Source organism: Phalangium opilio, unplaced genomic scaffold, assembly GCF_054372755.1.
Source record: "Phalangium opilio isolate 3A_F unplaced genomic scaffold, DU_Popi_V2 ptg000026l_1, whole genome shotgun sequence".
In the NCBI taxonomy this organism is placed as follows: domain Eukaryota; kingdom Metazoa; phylum Arthropoda; class Arachnida; order Opiliones; family Phalangiidae; genus Phalangium; species Phalangium opilio.
In genome coordinates, this window is record NW_028324157.1 from 4,033,384 (window position 1) to 4,056,522 (window position 23,139).

At 38.5% G+C, this 23,139-nt stretch overlaps 1 protein-coding gene and 1 non-coding gene across 2 annotated transcripts; one reads left to right on the top strand and one right to left on the bottom strand.

Annotated features, from left to right (window-relative positions):
* The first annotated feature begins 345 nt into the window (after positions 1–345).
* Positions 346–417, top strand: TRNAC-GCA (transfer RNA cysteine (anticodon GCA)). The gene has a single exon. It is a non-coding gene; the product is annotated as a tRNA-Cys (tRNA).
* An 8,129-nt stretch (positions 418–8,546) lies between these two features.
* Positions 8,547–14,616, bottom strand: LOC149691526 (uncharacterized). The gene is made up of 5 exons (XM_089869512.1): positions 14,437–14,616; positions 12,937–14,343; positions 10,051–12,816; positions 9,467–9,570; positions 8,547–8,889 (listed from the first exon to the last, which is right to left on the bottom strand). Exons 1-5 carry the CDS (start codon positions 14,614–14,616, stop codon positions 8,547–8,549), a joined length of 4,800 nt encoding a protein of 1,599 aa, XP_089725638.1.
* Between the last annotated feature and the right edge of the window lie 8,523 nt (positions 14,617–23,139).

Below are 23,139 nucleotides of genomic sequence, written 5' to 3' on the forward strand. Positions count from 1 at the left end.
CGACTGCAGATCGAGAGGTCCTTGGTTCAAAACCGAGTTCCTTCTGTAGTAGCACGAATCATTTCGTTTATTTTAGTTAAATCGACATTACGGCTAGGAACAAGGAGGTATAGCTCGCATTCGACTGCAGATCGAGAGGTCCTTCGTTCAAACGCGAGTTCCCCCTGTAACAGTACCGATCATTCCGTTTATTTTAGTTAAATCGACATTACGGCTAGGAACAAGGAGGGATAGCCCGCATTCGATTGATGATCGAGAGGTCCATGGTTCAAACCCGAGTTCCCCCTGTAAAAGCACGGATCATTCCGTTTATTTTAGTTAAATCGACATTACGGCTATGAACAAGGGGGAATAGCTCAGTGGTAGAGCATTCGACTGCAGATCGAGAGGTCCTTGGTTCAAACCCGAGTTCCCCCTGTAACAGCTCGGATCATTCCGTTTATTTTGGTTAAACCGACATTACGGCCTTCAACAAGGGGGAATAGCTCAGTGGTAGAGCATTCTACTGCAGATCGAGAGGTCCTTGGTTCAAACCCGAGTTCCTCAATGCTTCCCGCTACATATTCCTCACGACAAAACAAGGACTCAATCAGCCTTTCGATGCTTTTATCACCGACCTCAAAACCAAGGCCCCCGTTGGGGGCTGCATATATCTGGGATGTGAAACCTGTCGTTAATGGCTTCTTATACCTGTGTGTAGAATGTTTGTTTAGATAATCATTGTATATAGTTTAAAACTAGAGATGGCTGATACCAGACTTAACCCGATACCGATCGACACCGGTGCAAACAGAAACCGATACCGATCATTTACTCACTATTATCCTAAACCCGGTACTTCAACCAATACCGATATTTTTAGTAGCACAGGGCCATTTATATATTATATTATAGAGTAATTTCATGAATTATAGTACAGTCGCCGCAATTAAAAACTTTCTCTCTCGCGACGTCTTGTTTCAATCATAAGCCGCAAATTATTGATCTGAAACAATGGGTATAAAAAACGTATCTTATATTGTTGTTTCAATAACTTTTTTACTAAGCTTTTTTTTTACACTCTCCACTTTCCATTTCCAACTGCTAAATAGGGGGTTTTGAATGATTGGGATGATTTTAAAGAGAAGGTGAACAGTTGAGCATAGCTCGTCCGAACTACCGAATGACATTCCAGTAAAGGGAGAGTGATGTTAATTGCAATTTTCTGAATACACGTCCCCCACGGAATCAATGCCTTGAGCCATATTCTTATGGATAGAGATACCCTTTAATGTTGCACAAATATATAATCAACAATTGTGGAATGAAACTTCAAATCTTCCTCCGGTGAAGATATGACCACGGGTGCGACATTCTGTTCCACTATGGTTCGCAAACGCCAGGGGGTGGGGAAAGATTTCTATCTAGATTAGTGGGCGATTCTTGATGTCAGATTCGACATAAGTCTGCACGAACGTTTGGTTGAAAACGGCGCATTTCGGAGAGAACCATCTAGAAATTCAATGGCCAACCAATTCCCTCAATATGTCACCCATTGAAAACCGCTTGGTGGAGGAAATAAAGGTTCACTGAAAAGGAGAATACCCACATTCAAAGTATAGCATGGGTCACAAAGTGGTGCCTACATTTGAGAAAGTGGTTGTGTTCATTGTCTTCAACTAATTGGGATTCGCCATAATCAAGATGACGAACCTTTCTCAAGAAACCCTTTATTTACAATGCGAAATTAGTATTATACTAAAGTTCCACTAGTCTTAGCAGTGCATCCGATGGCAAATTATGGTCTTTTTGACAATCAATGGAATCTGCTGAGCTGCACGAAGTATCAAATCCTTGAAGGTTAAGTAAGGACGCAATTAATTCAGAGTGTGTATATATTTTATTGAGAACAACCCAACCAACATAACAAGTTAAATAAAGAATAAAGACACTTTGCTAATTACTATCCAACATTTATTCTTAATTATGAACATGGTTAGGATAAATACATTTATACGTTTTCATTTTTATTTCATTATGCGATTAATATTTGATCATTTTATCGTTGGCGTTTACAACCTGTTGTATTCTCTGCGGCATTGATGAAAACAGACTGCTTATATAATCGGGCCGCTCACAAACCTCTTCCCATGCGGCCTGGATGATGGTGAATAGTTCGTCCTTATCATTGGGAATTATATTGTTCTGGGATACAATCCTTTTCATATCCGCCCAGACGTTTTCGATTGGAGATAGGTCGGGTGAATTTCTTGGCCAGTTCATTAGATCTATTTCCGGATGATTTTCGTTCAAATACGCCATGGTTGCACGTGACTTGTGTATACTAGAATTATCTAGTTGAAATATAAATTTACCGTCCGGAAAATGATTGTCTACGACATGAGGGAAAAACGTATTTTCCAATACATCAATATATTTATCGGAATTAAGGTGCGCTTCTATTCGCGCTAAGGTGCCAATTTCATGTTTTGAAATATAACCCCACACTGGCACAGAAAACCGTCCGCTCTTCTGGATTGAATGAATGTTAGCCGCATCATATCGAGTCCCTTTCTCTCTCCACACTCTTACGTGATGGTCCGTAGATGAACAAAATGTTGATTCGTCGCTGATGACAACTTCATTCCATTCGTTCCTCCAGTGTGGGTGAGCGCGCGCAAATGCCAGGCGTTCTTGTTCTTGCTCTGGTTTGAGATATGGCTTCTCCGCGGCGATACGACTGTGTAGCCCAACGTCACGTAATCGGTTTCTAATCGTTGTTTCCGACGCTTAAAATTCCATGATGGATTTTACAGATCGAACAGTGGTGGTAGGATTATTCACAACAAGAGCAGCAATAACGTCGTCTTCTTCTGCAGTGGTAACGCGTGGAGTTCCGGGTCTTGGTTTGTCTGTCAATCGCCCATTTTCACCATAAGCGGCTAGCCATGACCTCACGGTTGGCTTTGAACAGCCCAGTTGCTGCGCAATAAAAGGAACACCCCGACCAGCCTCATGTAACGCAACGAGCCTATTGCGTTCTTCCTGTGATAATCGTGGCATACTGACTGGTGAGAGAGTGAGACAAACTGATAGTCTTTATATAACAATTTAAGGTAAAAAATATATTCTAACACATATTTGTTCTATTTTATTCAGGCAACACATATTTTAAAAATGCCACGAAAAAACCCAATTTGGGTTTTTTCGTGGCATTTTTAGAATAGGCGAGCGGCCCGATTACATAAGCAATCTGTTTTCATCAATGCCGCAGAGAATGCAACAGGTTGTAAACGCCAACGGGAAAATGATCAAATATTAATCGCATAATGAAATTAAAAATGAAAACGTATAAATGTATTTATCCTAACCATGTTCATAATTAAGAATAAATGTTGGATAGTAATTAGCAAAGTGTCTTTATTCTTTATTTAACTTGTTATGTTGGTTGGGTTTTTCTCAATAAAATATATACACACTCTGCATTAATTGCGTCCTTACTTAACCTTCAAGGATTTAATACTTCGTGCAGCTCAGCAGATTCCATTGATTGTCAAAAAGAACATAATTTGCCATGGGATACACTGCTAAGACTAGTGTAACTTTAGTATAATACTAATTTCGCATTGTAAATAAAGGGTTTCTTGAGAAAGGTTCGTCATCTTGATTATGGCGAATCCCAATTAGTTGAAGACAATGAACACAACCACTTTCTCAAATGTAGGCACCACTTTGTGTCCCATGCTATACTTTGAATGTGGGTATTCTCCTTTTCAGTGAACCTTTATTTCCTCCACCAAGCGGTTTTCAATGGGTGACATATTGAGGGAATTGGTTGGCCATTGAATTTCTAGATGGTTCTCTCCGAAATGCGTCGGTCTCAACCAAACGTTCGTGCAGGCTTATATTGAATCTGACATCAAGAATCGCCCACTAATCTAGATAGAAATCTTTCTCCACCCCTGGCATTTGCGAACCATAGTGGAACAGAATGTCGCACCCGTGGCCATATCTTTACCGGAGGAAGATTTGAAGTTTCATTCCACAATTGTTGATTATATATTTGCGCAACATTAAAGGGTATCTCTATCCATAAGAATATGGCTCAAGGCATTGATTCCGTGGGGGACGTGTATTCAGAAAATTGCAATTAACATCACTCTCCCTTTACTGGAATGTCATTCGTTAATTCGGACGAGCTATGCTCAACTGTTCACCTTCTCTTTAAAATCATCCCAATCATTCAAAACCCCCTATTTAGCAGTTGGAAATGGAAAGTGGAGAGTGTTAAAAAAACGCTTAGTAAAAATTTTATTGAAACAACAATATAAGATCCGTTTTTTTATACCCATTGTATCAGATCAATAATTTGCGGCTTATGATTGAAACAAGACGTCGCGAGAGAGAAAGTTTTTAATTGCGGCGACTGTACAAAGCGCGGCAAGCTCTCCCCCGACCTTCTGATCCTGGTGTTTATTATTTATGCATTAACGGTTCAGAGTGGGCCGAAAGTTAAATACACTTTTAAATAATCAGGCTTAGATTATATAATTGAATGAAGCATCATGGTGAAAATCTAGGCCGCGTTCAGCAGAGCTCAGCGCTGTTAGCAATGTCATACAGAAGGGGATTTTGTTTTTGAATTTTGACGTCATGGTGCTCAGCGCTCAGCCAGCGCGGTTACCAAAGAAAATAGTCGGGTTTTTGGATAACGTGACGTAAAACGCGTAGTTCTCAGCTTGGCGGTAAAAACATGGAGGTATTATTACAAATAGCTCTTGCTGATTCTGATGGGACTATACCTACTAATTGGCGTGAAACCAGTTGATCACGCGAGAATTTTAAGAGACATGTTAGTCTTTCTAATTTTAATTATAAAAGTTGTTTATATCATACAATTTTTGTTAAGCCTTGGTACCTTGCACGCTTTATTGCACTAGCGTAATTTTTAAAACATTGATGACCGGAGAAAAGCGTTCAGCAAAGCTATGACGACAGAGCTCACCGGTTAACGTTTTCCAAAATCCGCTGTCTTTTTTGGTGAGCTCTGATGAAGGCAGCGCAGATCAGTGAAAGGTCTGATCGTAATCGGATTCTAGCTTCGTGTTTTCATGCGTTATATGGTGCGCAATTACTTTCAGTGCGAGTAGCCACAAATAAGCTTTGGTGTTATGTAACGTTAACAGTCATGTTGACAAATTAAGAAAATCGTCGAGATGAAACGAGAGGATAGTGTTTACACGGCAACCCTGTTGTGAATCTGGCTTTGAACATAGAGGGTATACAGTTTAGGAGTAGAAAATTGGGCCTTTACAAACACGTAAAGGTAATATCCCTCCAAAGTTTTATCTCTTCATTTCCCGTTTTCCCCCCATCGAATGATTTTAATGTGTACAAGTATATCCTTATTGGATGTAAAATGTCGTCTGATTTACAGTATATTCGCTATGCTTTGTATACCTATTTAATATTTCATAAAATTAACTTCAGTATTTGTTCATAAAAAAGGAAACATTTCCATATTCTTGACTCGGAAAGGTAATATTTTGGTTTTCCCAACTTGTTTATTTATAAAATTAATCTGCTTTCATCTGCAGTTTAAACTCTTCTAAAATAGGAACATTATTTATAGACTTTAAATTCTTTAATCAATTTATTTGGGAACGTAACAAATTATTAGTTTTTTAAGGCCTTAAACCTTTTTAGGAACGAACAAATTAATTTTTTAGCAACTAAAAATTAAAATTGATAAATTATTCAATTATAAAACGTTTTCAACTTAAAACTTAAAAAAATGGAAATTATTGCAAAAATTGGCTATTACTTTGGTTTTAAGTTTAAAATTTAAAATTAAGACAAGCTTTACTTGGTATTTTTTTAAACTAGAACACTAAATAAAAAAATTAAGTTTCAAACTTATAACCTAAGTTTTTAACAGAAAAACTATTTAAAAAAAGAAATATGAATTTTTTTGGACTTTTTAAGACTTAGGTCACTTAAACATTAAAAGTTTTCTTAACTTTAAATGAAACATCTAAACTTCAACAACAAAAATATTTATTTTTTTGTCATGAAGTTCAAGCTTAGGTTTTTAAATAAGCATGTAGCATAGTTTAAATTCTGCACATTTTCTGGAAGAAGTCTCACTTGCTTGTCTATTACTGTATTTCCATGAGTAGAAAATAGCCGTTCATTTCATGCTGATGTCGCTGGAATAACCAAATAATATTTGGCCAACTTAGCAAGATGAGGAAACTCAAGGTTTTTCTTCTTCCAGTAGTCAAATATCTTAGATTCAGATGGTTAACTTCTTTGCTTAGTGAGAGCTGAGCAGCACTTTATTGGCTCATTTTGGTCGACTCTTTCACCACCTTTGAAAATAAAATGTTAATAATTGATTTTTTTAACCCCTTTGAAAGTCCTTTCCTCTTAAGGCTTCCATAATCATCTTGCATGATTCAGGTTGGCACTTCCACCAAATTCCCAGATGTATTTATTAACGATTAACTCTCCGTTTTAGAAGTTGAGAAGAAAACAATTTTTCTTGTTGTTTCAGCAAAACATCTTTGCGTCCAGTATCGTTGCAATTTGATATAGTTCTTCATTACGCAAATCAGGGAACCTGGACTTTAAATTTTTGACAAACACTTGAGAAATCTCAACTTCCAAACAGCATGGGACAAAACTCGATTTTTTTAAGTTGTTTCTCCATGAATTGAACTGCAGGGTACGCTAGATTTAATGTTGGGTAACTATCACCCTTAAGATCTTTCGATGATATTTCAAATGGTTCCAAGACATCGATTAAAGTTTTAATAAGGTCCCACTACTTAAATTCAATATGTTGTCTATGTTTCTAATTGAAAAGAGAGCTCGTGTCAGCGGTAGTCTTAATTCAAACAATCGTTGTAACATATAAAATTTCCTATTCCAGCGCGTCTTGACGTCTTAAACAAGTAGTTTGGTGTTGTTTTTGGATACCCCAAACAAGTTAACTTGAGCGTCACTAAGTACCTTAACCGCTTGAGCACTCGTTTTTAAATGACCAACCAAGGCCTTCGTCAAAATATCGCTTACAGAAGAGCCTCTTAAATTCAGCTTTTATAATGTAATATACAAAACGAGTGAGGATAACGTGTAAAAGAAAACACTTGAAGATTCATTCGAGCCGTCAAGAGAAGGGTGTAATAACTTCTCCTTCGCGTTATATTATTTGTTAATTATATGTGAATAAAAAACATCGCAACTAGCTCAACTTGAGATTTGAATAACAAGTGGAGTTTTAATGTTAAAAATATAATTAAATTACATGTTGAAAATTAGACTGAATAAAAAAGGTTTATTTTGGGTAGCGAACTACCCCGAGTAACAGCTAAAGCGAGAGTGAAGCAAAAATACCCTCCACACGAAGAGATTCCTGCCCCTTATTTGCACAATAATATTCAAAAGACTCACTTTCATTGGACAAGCCCAAAGGTCGGTTGTTGGTAAAAAAAGCCAATGGAAAAAAAAGCCAAGGTAATAAAAGACAAATTTACGAATACAAAAAAAGCCAAGGTAAAAAAATCCACAAACGCGGTAATAAAAGCCAATGGAAAGAAAGTCAAGATTAAAAAACCACAAACTTTAGCAATTATATTAATATATTATATTATATTAGATTATATAATTTCAAGATTGAAAGACTATGGGAGTATATGGGTTTAAGATTGAAAGACTATGGAAGTTGTGAGATTGGAAAGATTTATCAAGGATTAGAAAGATTTTCTGGGATTTGAAAGATTTGTGATGATTTAAAGATTTATCAAGAATTTATAAGATTTTCTGGGATTTGAGAGATTTTCTGGGATTTGAAAGATTTTCTGGGATTTGAAAGATTTTCTGGGATTTGAAAGATTTTCTGGGATTTGAAAGATTTTCTGGGATTTGAAAGATTTTCTGGGATTTGAAAGATTTTCTGGGATTTAAAGATTTTCTGTGATTTAAAAGATTTGTGAAGATTTAAAGATTTATCAAGAATTTATTAGATTTTCTGGGATTTGAAAGATTTGAAGATTTTTAAGATTTCTAGATTTAAAATCTTCTACAGTACGAGATATGAAGGAGCGTCGGACCCCTCGGGTTAGCCACAATATAAGATTTGCACAACCTTACATATAAAATAAAATGGCTTTTTTCCGTATTTTTCTCTTTTTTTACCTTGGCTTTTTTTACCTTGCCTTTTCAAACCTTAGCTTTTTTTACTGTGGCTTTTTTCACCTGGATTCCAAAGGTCAGGTGAGCAAACACTTTCACTTAAGGGGAAAGCCTCGAGCCAGAGGAACTCTCTCTCGACAAACATGCTTACAAAAATATAGCATGACCGGCCGGTGACCCGCTGCACCTGTATTACGGGGGTCATTCAGAAATTTTCCTAACCCAAGGCCTTGTCCAAAACAAGTGAGGAAAAATAAAAAATACCAAATTCTAAGAAAGTTTCCACAACACTCCCCGCTCGATGAGTTAAGCTCATCGAAATATTTGAATTAATTACAAAAAAAAATTAATTGAGGGCAAAATTAACGAATTTACACAATCTCTAGTGGATATAGGAGTTGCACAGGTCTTCTTAAACTTTTTCCTGTGCCTAATTTAACAAGACATGATCTAACCTTATCGTCTCTACCTTTAAATAATTCCTCAATTACACCCATTTTCCAAATTGTTCTTGGATGCTTTTCGTCGTGTACTAATACTAAGTCTTGCCTTTTGAATTCCGTTTCACGTTTGGGTTGCACGTATTTGTGAGCTGTGCTGAGTTCCATCAGATAATCTGATCTCCATCTCACCCAACACTGATCTAACAGGTTTTGCCTGTATCGCCACCTTCGTGTAATTTCTTCCCGATTAGCATTAACTCTATCAGTCTTACTAAATGTCCAAGAGGGTAGCACATTTACGCGGTCCCCGACTAAAAAATGCCCAGGGGTTAGGGGTGCATGTTCGTTTACTTCGTTGTAAACGTAGGTGAGGGGCCTTGAGTTTAGAATGGCTTCAACCTCAATTAGAGTGGTCTCAAACTCCTCATAGTTTAGGAGGGATCTCCCTAGAACCTTTTTAAGGGCTAATTTTGTGGATTTGACTAACCTTTCATAAAACCCGCCCCACCAGGCCGCGCGTTCCACTATAAATTTCCAATATATTTCCTGGCTAACTAGAAATTCCAAAAATTTATTAGATTTTATGTGATCCCAAATATCTATAAGGTCAAAATTTGCCCTCTGAAATGTGCGCGCGTTATCCGAATATATGGTACTAGGTACACCCCTACGCGAGATAAACCGCCTGAACGACATGAGGAAGGAGTCTGTCAGGGTTGGCAAAAATCCGGATAATTTGAATAAAATCCAGACCAGTGGTTTTTATTGGATTAAACCGGATTTTATTGGATTTATCCGGATTTTTTAAAAAAACGAGTCATTTTAGGTTTTTTTTGAAGGCAAAGTACTTCTGTTTAGCTCTTATTTCAGCTTTGGGGCACTCCCCGACCCCTAGCCCCGGTTCGTCTTCTAGTTTAACTGCTAAAACGTTTTCATGAAATCTATTTGTTTCCTGAGTGCACGAGCCTAACACTAGCGCGGCTCCAGTGGATCCCTTACAAGGGGACTTTCCTTCTAAACTCCGGGTTTGGCTTGGCAAAGGCTAGTGGGCGGGATTTATACATGCACGTATAAATCCCACAAATGCCTCTAGCTTTCCCAAGCCAAAACTTGAGTTCGTAAGGAAAGTCAACTTGTAGGGCATACACTGGAACCACGCTATGCTGTAAGTTCGAGTAATACTGGTAATATATTGTAAGGTGTAACTGGACAGTAACTGCTAACATAACTATTAGTTTTATCATAAGTAATCTTTAGTTATCGCTTCATATATTTTTGCCTTGTTTCTGGTTGTATTTTAATTATTTTTTTGGCACAAAATTGATTTTTCCCCATTCATAATTAAGCCGGATATTTTAGGTGGATTTTTTTAAGTGGATTAATCCCGATTAAACCAGGTGGTTTAAACCGGACTGGATAGGTAGTTGCCAACCCTGGAGTCCGTGCTTTGGTCAGAAACCAGCTCTAGATGCACGGCTCGTGTTACTCCGCATGTAAACAAAGCTATGTAAGCCTTTTGAGTACCACGCTTTCCAACTCTTACTATAACTGGACCAGCGAAATCTATTCCTACAATTTTGAAAGGAGGCGCTTCGTTGATCCTATCGCTAGGGAGAGGGGCTACAACCGCGGCGCCAGGCTTCACCGAAAAGCGTTTGCAGGTGACGCAAGACCCTATTAATTTCTTTACCATTTGCCTGCTGCGAATTATCCAAAACCGTTCCCTTATCTCGGTAATAGTGTCCCTTAAACCTGAGTGCATTAACCTAGCATGATGGAACCCAGCGATTAGCTCCGATAACTTGTTTTTTGAGTTTAAAATTATTGGGTGTTTCTCACCAAAGGTCAATCCCGTTTTTTCCAAGCGTCCACCGACGCGCATTATACCATCTTCGTCCATTATGGGGTTCAAATTGGAGATGTTGGACTTAGGCGAAACTCTTTCCTTCAATTGAAGCCGTGTCTTCTCTTCCCGGAAGTCCTGTGATTGGGCCTCACGTATCAGGACCTTCTCTGCCTGTAGAATTTCTTCCGTTGTGAGCGCTCCCCGCTGTTGTAGATTCTTATGTTTTCTACAGTTCTCAGTGAAACGAATTACGTAGGACATAATTCTTTTGACCTTGGAAAGAGAGCTGTACTTTCCTACGTCCAACAATGGCTCGCTCCCCGCGTTTACAATGCAACTGCACTGCAAAGATTCTTTGAATTTCACCCGTTGTTCTACCTCCAGATCCTCCTGAACGGGCTCCGCCCCTGACGTAGAAGGCCATTCAGTTTCGTCTAGCCGAAGCCATTCCGGTCCACTCCACCACAACTCGCACTCGATCAGCGGGTCTACCGACTTGCCTCTGGTAGCAAGATCCGCGGGATTTTCTGGTCCCCTAACGTGACTCCAAATTCGTGGCTCCGTTAGCCCTTGAATCTCCGTGACTCTATTAGCCACAAAGGGTTTCCAACGTGATGGAGAACCCCTAATCCAATAGAGTGCTGCTGTATTGTCCGTAAAAAGCCGAATGTCGGACAGTTTTTCCGTGAAGATTGGCTTCAAGTAATTAAGAAGCCGTGCGCCTGGGAGTGCTCCCATTAACTCAAGCCGCGCGATTGTCATCTCATTTATAGGAGCGACGCGAGATTTTGCCGACACGAAATTTACTCCGATTGTACCGTCCGTCCGAATGTACCGAATGTACGCGACCGCAGCGTATGCTTGTTTACTCGCGTCACAGAACACGATTAGTTGACGACTTTCAATTTCATCTTCAGAAATACCATCATAGTAATGCCTAGGTATCTTCAACTGGTGAAGCTGTGGGAGCTCTTCACACCACCGATCAAATTCGTCCGTGATTTCAAACCCTAGCTTGGTATCCCATTTTGCCCCGCTTCTCCAGAGGCTTTGGAAGAGAACTTTCATCCTGATAACGAAAGGGGCTAAGAAGCCAATGGGATCAAAGATTCTTGCTACACATTGTAGTATGAAACGCTTCGTGTTTACTCTGGTAGTTAGAAAGTGGAGCAGTCCCTTTAAATCAAACGAGAAATGATCTTCGGAGTTGTTCCAAGCTAGGCCTAAAACTTTTTGACTGACGTTTGGGCCTTGGCTGCTGTCAAGACTGAAGTTTACTGATTCTCCAGCCAATGAGCTTTTCCCGTTCATTGTCTCTTGGAGTTCCCGTGAATTTGACAGCCATTTCCGCAAGTTCATACCTGCTCCCAGAATTAGCTCCTTTGCTTCGGTTGCTGACGCTATACCCTCCGATACTTCCGACGATCCAGAAGCCAAGTCGTCGTAGTATAGCCCAGATCTTATAAGCTCGCAAACTTCTGGATATTTCTCTTCATTTTGTTTGAGATGATGCCGAATGGTGGCCGTTAAAAGAAACGGACTTGAGGCGACTCCGAATGGAACTCTCGTGATCCGATATTCCGTTAGCTCGTTAGGCTTAGAAGGGTTTTCCGGCCATAAGAATCTTACTGCATCTCGATCCGTCGGTGTTAATGAGATCTGCAGGAACGCCTTTTCTATATCTGCTACGAACGCGATTTTGAAGGTGCGAAATCGTAGGAGAACCTCCAAGATATCCGGGTTTAAGTTGGGCCCGATTTCTAGACACTCGTTGAGCGAGGGCGAGCCCGGATCATGAGCTGAACCGTCGTATACCACTCTTAATGGCGTCGTTTGTTTGTCTTCTCTAATTACACCATGATGTGGCAAGTAGTAGCGAGGATTCCCGGTGACAACCTGGTCCATGGCTTCGACCTTCTCAATGACACGACGTTTTTCCTGATCATGTATGATCTCCCGATATTTCATGAAAAAGCTAGGGTTAGCGACGAATTTCCTCGCTAAGCCTTGAGCCCTTTTCCTTGCTCCCTTATAATTGTCACCAAGATTCTCTCGATTTGGCTTCCAAGGTAGACAGACTTCGTACCTCCCGTCTCTGAATGAAATCGAGCTTTCGAAGTTCTCTAGAACTTTCATTCCAGTGACATCCTCCTTGATTCCAGAATCTTGTATGCCCATTGCGTCAAGACTCCAGAATTTCTCGACTTGGTCCGAGATCTTGGCTTCAGTATTATAGACAAGGACTTTCGAAACCGCGACCGTATGCGCACCGATTACCTCCGATGTATCCGTGGGGCCCGAAATGGTCCAACCAAAGAGCGAATCTAGTGCTACTAATGCTGGACCCAAGCGCTAAATTTTCCCCGTAACGATCATCCAATAATAATCAGCACCAATGAGCAATTGAAGCTCTCCTGAAGAATTATCATTCATGTTATCTGCCAGTTGAAATCCCTTATTTTGATGATTTACTATGGCTTCTTTCTGCGATACGCAAATTCTGCTGCAACTGATGGACGGGGATTCTAGAGCTTCTAGCTCTATCTTCTTTGAGGGATCCCGAACGTTAGTGGAGGTTAGTCGCACGCGACGTCTTGTTTCTTCCTTAGCATTATCGCTATTGAATGTTACGACCCTCAATTTTTCCTCCCCTACTACTGGCAAGTTTAGCTGGCGTGAAACTTCCGTTTTTATGAAGGTACGTTGGCTTCCTCCATCCATGAGACATCTCACTCTTAGGGATATTCCGTTTCCGCCGTTAGACAAATCTACTTGGGCCGTTTCAAGAAGACTTATTTTATCTCCCTTAGTGCTTAGATGGCAAGCTGTGATTTCAGTTGAATCCGCTCCTTCATCCTTCTTGTGTTGAGTTTCACAAATACTTGAATGAGGTTTATAGCCGCAATGTTTACAAACTTTATTCCTTTTGAAGCATGACTTCGAACTGTGACCCGATTTGAGGCATACAAAACAAAGATCCTTTTCCCGCACTATTTCCCGTTTTCGCCGAACCGATATTTTATTACATTCACCCGAAAAATGACCAATGTCACTACAAAATAAGCAACCTTTCGACGAAGGTGCTACACCCGTATGTAAAGCCATGGCCGATGACGTAGACCCGCCGCTACGTTGTTGAAAACCTTTAGGTTTAGGCTTACGCTCTTCCCACGTTTTCCAATTTGGCTCCTTGCCGCCCGCCGTTGCGACTCGAACCGGTTCACTCATAGTGAACGCCCGCTCGCGACTTGATACTTCGTCCCCGAGGAATTGGACAAGCTCCGTGATATCATACTCGCGCTGACCATCTTGCTTTTTACTAAATTCAAGATTTATATCCTTTGGGATCCGTTTCAGCAGAATCGTACACAATAATATACCGTATCTATCTTCACTTATTCCGAGAGCACTTAAACTACGCATTTCTAACGTTAGCGAATCGTAAAGCCTTCGTAATGCCGCGGTATCCGAAGTTCTGGTAACAGGGTCAATCGTTGCCAGGTTATCCAAGTGGGTGTTCACTGTTTGATCTCTGCGTCCGAATCTTCTTTCCAAAATATCTATAGCCGCAATATAGTTGGCGTCGGAGACGGTGAGACCCTTGATTGCGGTAGCTGCTAGTCCTTCCAAGCAAGTTTTTAGGTACGTGAACTTCTTCGTCCCATCCAAATCCACGTTCTGGTGTACAGTGGAGCTGAATTGATTCCAAAAATTTGGCCATTTCGTCGTATCGTCGTCAAACTTGGCGAGCTCAAGCTTCGGTAGTTTAACCGAGCTTCCGTTACTCCTGCCGGAACTGGAGAGAGTTGATGGGGTGCTAGAACCGCTTGCCCCTCCGGTAGCTAGGGTGGCATCTATTTCTCGAATTTTACGTGAACACTTTGTTTTACATACAGAAATGTCGTCGTATATTTTCTCGCATTGTTCCACATCATCTTAAATTTGATCCGGGTCTGTTATATGAGTCTGTACTAAATCATCCAAAGGTCGAAGGGCCGCTTCCTTCCTTAATATAACGTTTAGTCCTTCTTCCAACTCGTCCCTGTCCACTGGTACCGACTGAAGTAAGGATTCTATCTTTTTTAAGCTAGTGGTAATTTGTCCTCTAATTACCGCACGCTTCCGTATTTGTTTGGCTTGTTCCGTTGCCATAGTTCCGATTTAATTTACCGATTAAATTAAAGTTCAAAAGTTCCGCCGTTGTTTAAATTAAATAAAGCTCCGTTTTTATTATGATACGTATCCGCAAGGTTCTGTTACTCTATCCGCCGCCGATTATAACACGAAAACGTTAACACATACTTGATAATACTTTAGTTAAATCTAAAGTGGCCCTATCCCGAGTATTCTGGCACCAAATTATGTCATAACTTCTCCTTCGCGTTCTATTATTTGTTAATTATATGTGAATAAAAAACATCGCAACTAGCTCAACTTGAGATTTGAATAACAAGTGAAGTTTTAATGTTAAAAATATAATTAAATTACATGTTGAAAATTAGACTGAATGAAAAAGGTTTATTTTGGGTAGCGAACTACCCCGAGTAACAGCTAAAGCGAGAGTGAAGCAAAAATACCCTCCACACGAAGAGATTCCTGCCCCTTATTTGCACAATAACATTCAAAAGACTCACTTTCATTGGACAAGCCCAAAGGTCGGTTGTTGGTAAAAAAAGCCAATGGAAAAAAAAGCCAAGGTAATAAAAGACAAATTTACGAATACAAAAAAAGCCAAGGTAAAAAAATCCACAAACGCGGTAATAAAAGCCAATGGAAAGAAAGTCAAGATTAAAAAACCACAAACTTTAGCAATTATATTAATATATTATATTATATTAGATTATATAATTTCAAGATTGAAAGACTATGGGAGTATATGGGTTTAAGATTGAAAGACTATGGAAGTTGTGAGATTGGAAAGATTTATCAAGGATTAGAAAGATTTTCTGGGATTTGAAAGATTTGTGATGATTTAAAGATTTATCAAGAATTTATAAGATTTTCTGGGATTTGAGAGATTTTCTGGGATTTGAAAGATTTTCTGGGATTTGAAAGATTTTCTGGGATTGTAAAGATTTTCTGGGATTTGAAAGATTTTCTGGGATTTGAAAGATTTTCTGGGATTTGAAAGATTTTCTGGGATTTGAAAGATTTTCTGGGATTTGAAAGATTTTCTGGGATTTGAAAGATTTTCTGGGATTTGAAAGATTTTCTGGGATTTGAAAGATTTTCTGGGATTTGAAAGATTTTCTGGGATTTGAAAGATTTTCTGGGATTTGAAAGATTTTCTGGGATTTGAAAGATTTTCTGGGATTTGAAAGATTTTCTGGGATTTGAAAGATTTTCTGGGATTTAAAGATTTTCTGTGATTTAAAAGATTTGTGAAGATTTAAAGATTTATCAAGAATTTATTAGATTTTCTGGGATTTGAAAGATTTGAAGATTTTTAAGATTTCTAGATTTAAAATCTTCTACAGTACGAGATATGAAGGAGCGTCGGACCCCTCGGGTTAGCCACAATATAAGATTTGCACAACCTTACATATAAAATAAAATGGCTTTTTTCCGTATTTTTCTCTTTTTTTACCTTGGCTTTTTTTACCTTGCCTTTTCCAACCTTAGCTTTTTTTACTGTGGCTTTTTTCACCTGGATTCCAAAGGTCAGGTGAGCAAACACTTTCACTTAAGGGGAAAGCCTCGAGCCAGAGGAACTCTCTCTCGACAAACATGCTTACAAAAATATAGCATGACCGGCCGGTGACCCGCTGCACCTGTATTACGGGGGTCATTCAGAAATTTTCCTAACCCAAGGCCTTGTCCAAAACAAGTGAGGAAAAAACAGATATTTAAAGAAAGATAAAAAATACCAAATTCTAAGAAAGTTTCCACAAAGGGGGCAATTCGGTCCATTTTCCCGGGGCCCGGCCGGTTCTCGCGGGAATCAGCCTAAGCCACGGAAAAACTTCAACATTTTTACAGTTGTTTCTTTGCTGTTGACGATAGGGGAGACTTAAATTTTGTTAAATATATCATTAGCCAATAAGTCATATACAAACAGCATTATGACTTCAAAATTCATGGTTATGGGTTCAGGCAAAGTGGTATTATAAGTTAACAACACAACAAGTAGTACAGACAGCGTCTCGCAGGCGCTCATAGTTGTAACTTGATATTTTGAGAGTTAAAATTATGGAAGCCCAAAGAGTATCATAATTTTAAGTTAAATGAACTTCTAAACCAGTTATTCGTACAATAACATGTAAAAATATGACAAGCTTTGCTTTGGACCTGCTACACCGGAAATTGTTCTGAGATTAAATTTACAGCCAAGTTTTAAATAAAATTTTGTACAATTCGTTTATATATGGCATATTTTCACTTGGTTAAAATATTGTTATTATTATCTCACTTGTGCTGTGACAATGTTTTATATAAAGTGTATGAAATTAGAATTTTTTACATGAAACTCGGCTGTACATTAGAGAGGTAGTTTCTAAAGTGAGCACTAAAAAAAATAAAGATATATCTCTATTTTTAAATTGTCATTACTTTTTCAATTAAATACTAAATAAATCCTAAATTTTAGGTTTCCACCTCTTCTAAAAGTACCTTAGAATCGCCACGATCGGTCAGTGAGCGAAATAATGAAAATTTGACTTAAGGTATTTCGTAAACAATATTAATTTCAGACTTTTACCTTTAACCGAAACGAAGATACCGCGGCTTAAAAGTGCGTAAGTTTCTACGAAAAAAAGGGTGGTCGGAGTGCTTTAGGCGGGAGCACGGAATGCTGATTTAGGCGGGAGCACGGAATGCTGATTTTGACGGACCCACTGCTGTGCACCCAGATATTTTCCCTCCCAATAGTTTGTGAATTTTTCCAGGGGCCCGACCCATAACGTTACCCAGGGCCCACAAGGTATCTCGAAGGCCCTGGACACACCTGGAGAAGGTAACATTAAAAAACCTAAAAACTCCAAGGAATGTGACGTAACCTACCTGGTTGAACGAAAAGAAGACGGAGATCTCGGTAGAGTCGAAAACCATCATCTACATAACATACCTGCCGGACATTACAAGTCGCTTAATTATATTGTGGAAACTATCAATACTTCCAAAGTATGCTTAAAACAGCTTCTTTATTTCATATTAATGAGACGACGAGGCATGTAAAACTAAAAACCGATGCCTCTGAAGATACCAAAATTATCTTCAAGACACACGAATTACTAGCTTCGATTTTGGGTTACAAAGACCCTCTCAATATACTAGGGTTGAGCGATAGACCAGCCAGGTTAAACTACCACGTACCATCTCAATTATATACTTATTGCGACCTGGTAGGAGGGAAAATTGTCGGTGACATCCACGCCCCACTCTTACGTATTATACCTATCGAAGACAAGAAAGACGGGGATACCGTGTGCCTTACGTTTGTCTCACCCCATTACGTCCCTCTGTCAAAACATTACATGAGCGAGGTTGGCATTCATATAAAGGACCACATGGGCGAATCGGCTATATTTCAGTTTCGACTGTTGCACTTTAAGTTCATTTAAGATGCTCAAGAAAAACGCGCCAGACATCAAAAGATTTGTCTACACGGATAATTATACCCAACAAGCCCAGTCGGGGCGGGTGGTCTATGATTTTACTCGGCAGAGACGGGATAAATGGGCACGGAATTTCATCGTTATTGAAACCATTCGGAAGATAGGTATCACCTTTCTTAGTTAAAGTAGAAAAATTTAATGGAAAACAACTATTGGGTTCCTCATCAGATTAATCAAAACGTCTTGGATTTAACCAAGACCTAAAAAGTATCGATAAGAAGAGAGTTAAGCAAGTGACTGAAGGCCCAGATATTAAAATTTTTTTTTAAATTAAGACTTACATGCTTAAGATGCTGTTCGGACAGTGGGACAAAGGACGATCTTCCTCGTAGAGCTTATCATGGCGGGTGGGTAAAAAAGGAGAGGGCGTCGGACAGCCCCTTTAAGATACTAATGTTCCATCACCCTATTCCATTGAATAAACTTAATTTACTGGTAGTCAATTTATTCCCTCTCAATAATTTGATAAATTTACTTATCTCGGGTTTTCGAGCACAATTCCATTCCCCGTTTTCATTTTATAACTACATTTATCATTTTTAGGAGAGTACGTGTATGAGATTGTGTCGTTAATAGGTTGGTAACATATCCCTGTTCATGGCCAGAACGATTTATAGTGAAACCTTTTGTTTTTGTGCAAATTTCAACAATGGCGGGAAATTCAATAGGGACGTTATGATTTTTAGTCTTGGTTAAACTGAATATATGTAAGAGGGAAAGACACGGGGAAAATACTTTGCCTTCCATCTCGCTCGATGGAAAGATCATAAAAAGAGTAGAGACGTCGAGGGGTCCAACCCCCTGTATATCCCGATACTGAGGATTGACAACTCTCTTTTTTAAGTAGAAAGGGTCTATAGCAGCGGTACGACAGATAACGGTCAGACGGTTCTATGCCAGGCCCATGGCGTCTCTATCGTTTTTATCGTTCGCAAGCAGTAAGGGGGTGCATACTATTCGAAATGTTTTTGATTTTCTTTGTTGTAAACTTGTAATTGTCAACTTAAGGGCGCTAAGGGTGTGAGAGTGTCAGCTGGACTCAGCGCGGTCGTAGCCTGAAAATTCTGACTTGGCTATTTTGCAATATAGCCCGCGTTCACCGAGTCGCGTGATCTAGGAGGCTGTGACTCGACTCTGCTACTTAGTCTGTATATCTTCAGGAAGAAGGTTAATAAATGTATTAACGGTGTTTACAGGAATATGGGATTTATCAGCGATAGCCCTGGATTTATATACTAGTCGCTGCGAATCTTCCTATATAAATGTAGTAGTTCAAGTAGCCGCAGAGACTTCTGGTGACACTCTGTATGCATTTGGTAGAATACTTTTATAGAAATTGAAATGGTAGAAAATATTTACAAAATAAAATTTGGTCGAATTATTTCGTAGTTGTCCTATTTCAAGCCGAGGAATGTTCTTAAAAACAAGTACTATTTGGTGACGGAAACCTTAAAAAGTACTATTCACACGGAATTTTGGAGCAGCTTAACACGTAATTGAGTGGGCTATTGCCTTGGTGACGAGGCCAGCGAAAGAAGGCATGAGAGTGGCACAAGGCGTACTTCTAAGTTCTAGCCAAGACGATATATACAACTATACATCCTCCTTGCTCGTATCGGGCATAGCAGAGGCTAAAGCAGACTACGACTAAATCGTTTTGTCATTGTTATGTGTAGTTATATGGTATTTTTCATCACGAAAAGTGACGAAATCCCCTAAAAATGATAAATGTAGTTATAAAATGTAAACGGGGAACGGAATTGTGCTCGAAAACCCTAGATAAGTAAATTTTTCAAATTATTGAGAGGGAATAAATTGACTACCAGTAAATTAAGTTTATTCAATGGAATAGGGTGATGGAACATTAGTTTCTTAAAGGGGCTGTACGATGCCCTCTCCTTTTTTACCCACCCGCCATGTTAAGCTCTACGAGGAAGATCGTCCTTTGTCCCACTGTCCGAACAGCATCTTAAACATGTAAGTCTTAATTCAAAATTTTTTTTTAATATCTGGGCCTTCAGTCACTTGCTTAACTCTCTTTTTTTCGATACTTTTTAGGTTTTGGTTAAATCCAAGACGTTTTGATTAATATCTGTGACTTTGGTCTTAATTTTTAATAATTTTGTGTAGACACGTTGGTGATTTCATATTGATTATTTCAACGCTTATTTCTGCATGCCGTAGAATAGGGAGCTAACAGTTCTGACCCTGAAACGTCATACCCTTCTATCTCTTACTGGAGTTTCATCCCCCCTAACGGTTGGAAACAGTATTCTACGCACAAAAATGCCAACCAGATAGGGGCTGCGTGACATCAGACTATCTCTTCCCCCTTGCCAGTTGTTAGCTCCCTATAGGAAGTAATTCATCATTCAATAGAAAATTGTTGAGAGATCGGAGCTATGGGAACGTCACATCAATATTTTTAGTATAAATTGTATGACCTGAGCTGACAAAGATTGTAGTATCACACTATAGAGAGGTTTCAGATGGGATAGTAGTACGTCACACCCTCCCAAGTCTTACCGCGGTTCTGGTAGCCATATTGGGTGGTCTCAGCTTCATCCCTGCTTTAAACCCACCAATATGGCAGCGTAAATTACGTGACGAGACTCGGCTCCTCCTCCAACTGAAAGCTCTCTATTTCAGGTGGACCAAGATCAGATGCTCTATTACAAATTTTTGAGCCCCATTTCCAATGTCATTGTTTTAACAAGATCTTATTTAAAATGGATATTTCTTTTAACCTTGACAGGAAATGAAACATATAGAATATCCCATGTAACTTTAACCAAGTTTAAAGAACTAAGATAGTATTTTTTGTCGAAAATCGCATTAAATTAGTAAACTAGCAATACTTTATATTTCGGGGTGGAAACAAATCCAAATTTGTAATATTTTGGGAAAGATGTCAATTCGATAATAATAATAAGAAATACAATAACAGGCACACATTCAGTCATTCAGTTTTAATGTTATTAGCTCCGCGCTTAAGTACAATTCTAATTGGATTCAGCCTTTGGGAAATTAAAGATGGTGTTAAAATGATTTGCCAGAATGCTAGAAGGTCAGGCAATGGAAGTATGCTTTGATTTATCATAAAATATAGGAAATAACAGGATTAAATTATTATTTACTTGTACTCATGAAATTAATGGTAATTATATGCGCTGTAAACTATTTTACCTTTAATAAATAAAGTTAAATGACAGTTACGGTAATTTATTGATGACAAAATTTAGGGTTAATAATATTATTTCATATAATAGTTAAAATACAAATAGGAATGTAATGGCTGTTTAATAATTACTTTCAAATCATTAAAGTACTAAATTGCATTAAGAATGTTTTTGTTTGACTATTTTCAAGTTTTTAAACACGCATGATTATGATATTGGAAGGCGCAAAAGATTTATTTAAATAAACATTTGGCTTGATACTTGCCACGTTTATTTACAGCATGTACTTTGGGCTTAATTTCCCTACTTGTTATTTAATTATGGTATTCATTAAAAATTTTTTCCAGTCAATAAATATGTTGTTTATTACGTTTAAAGGTAAAAGTTGCATATTTTAAAGGGTTTTTCCATAGAAAATTGTTTTTGACACCAAAAAGGCTTTTCAGGATAATTAGCGATTGCGTCCTGCTGCCAAAAAATAGACCTTAACAGGGAAAAGCTAAGAATAACTATAATTAATTTGAAATGAATGTAAAATGTAAGTTTCACAATGAATGCATGAGAGGGATTAAAAAAATGTTCAAAGACAGTCATAAGTGAAGGTTGGATTTAAAAAGTGTGAGAGATCAACATTATCGTATGAATGCCTATAATAATTTTGATAATCTCTCAAGTAAACAATTCAATGATGAAAGAATATTTACAAACATTTAATCCTAGGATTGTCAAATTGAGACTATATAATTGCCAGAAAAATAGTAAGCATGTGTTTCAATATTATATTTTTTTAAGGTATAAAAAAAAGGAAGGGGAGTTTGTTAAATTACTCCTAATATACTTAAAGATGCTTTTTAAAATTGGTAGTGATTTGTTGGTGTAGAATCTGCAGTTTAGTTCAGAGAGTTAATGAGGTACCTTGTATTTCGTTAGTGACATCTCCAATCCAGTTGATTTTAGGTTTTTTCTCTATTTATTACTATTGAACTCAGATGGCATTACTGCTTAACTTCAATAATTGGCAGCATTTTTTTACTGGTTCCCTCGACCTTGTTTTGTTTGGCAAACGTCCGTTAAACAATGTAATATACCATCATGGTATATTACCTTTAAGGCGTTTTGACGAAAATTGAAGTCCAAGGTTAATCAGTTGGTATTTTAGAGTAACGAGTGAAGTACTTGAAGTTTAATCGAGTGGTGAAGGCGGGGGGATTTGGGGTATTTCACCACCCGCGGACGCGGGGTAGTCAGTTCCTGTAGGGTAGGCATGCTGACAAGTTCCTTATTCCCTCAAAACTTTGTCGCCCAGAAGCTTGGCTTACAGGAGTGTGCCCAACTCCCAACATAGTCAAGTACAAAATTTTAGTCACAAAACAAACCATTGCTGTTCTAAATTTTAACCACGTTGAGGCAACTTTTGCCTGAAAAAGTTTTTTTTTGCGAATCCATAGCTGTTATGAACTTCTATTGCGTTGATGAATTTGTAGGCACGGCTTGCCAAGCCGTAACGTAATTATATAGGGAAACCAAAGAGGTGACATGTATTATTTGGCCTTGATACAGCTTGATGTTCTATAGACACTGACTCAAGCCAATAGAAATATTATTTCTTTGAATATCTTTGCTGTTCTTAATCCAAAGACGCTCTCACTCTTTGAACACGCCAGTCTAAAGTGTCCGTTATTTTGGTGGAGAAGTTGAATATATTTCTTGATTTGTCTATCGAAGTCTTGTTGCGGGTTTTTTTATAATGATGATGATCATCATATTTTTGAGCTATGTAGGTTTAATCTTTTATTATACTGGTAATAGCTATGATGAATTATCTTTCTGTTGAAGCTTAGCAGTTGGCACGTGTTGATACGATAATCATGTAGTTGTACGAA

Excerpts from the sequence above, each read along its gene's own strand:
- LOC149691526 (XM_089869512.1), bottom strand. The coding sequence starts at position 14,616 with ATGGCAACGGAACAAGCCAAACAAATACGGAAGCGTGCGGTAATTAGA. Across the intron at positions 14,344-14,436 it reads TTCGACCTTTGGATGATTTA|TGTTCACGTAAAATTCGAGA; the intron begins GTACAGACTCAT and ends TGTAAAACAAAG. Across the intron at positions 12,817-12,936 it reads TATCGCAGAAAGAAGCCATA|CGCTTGGGTCCAGCATTAGT; the intron begins GTAAATCATCAA and ends GGGAAAATTTAG.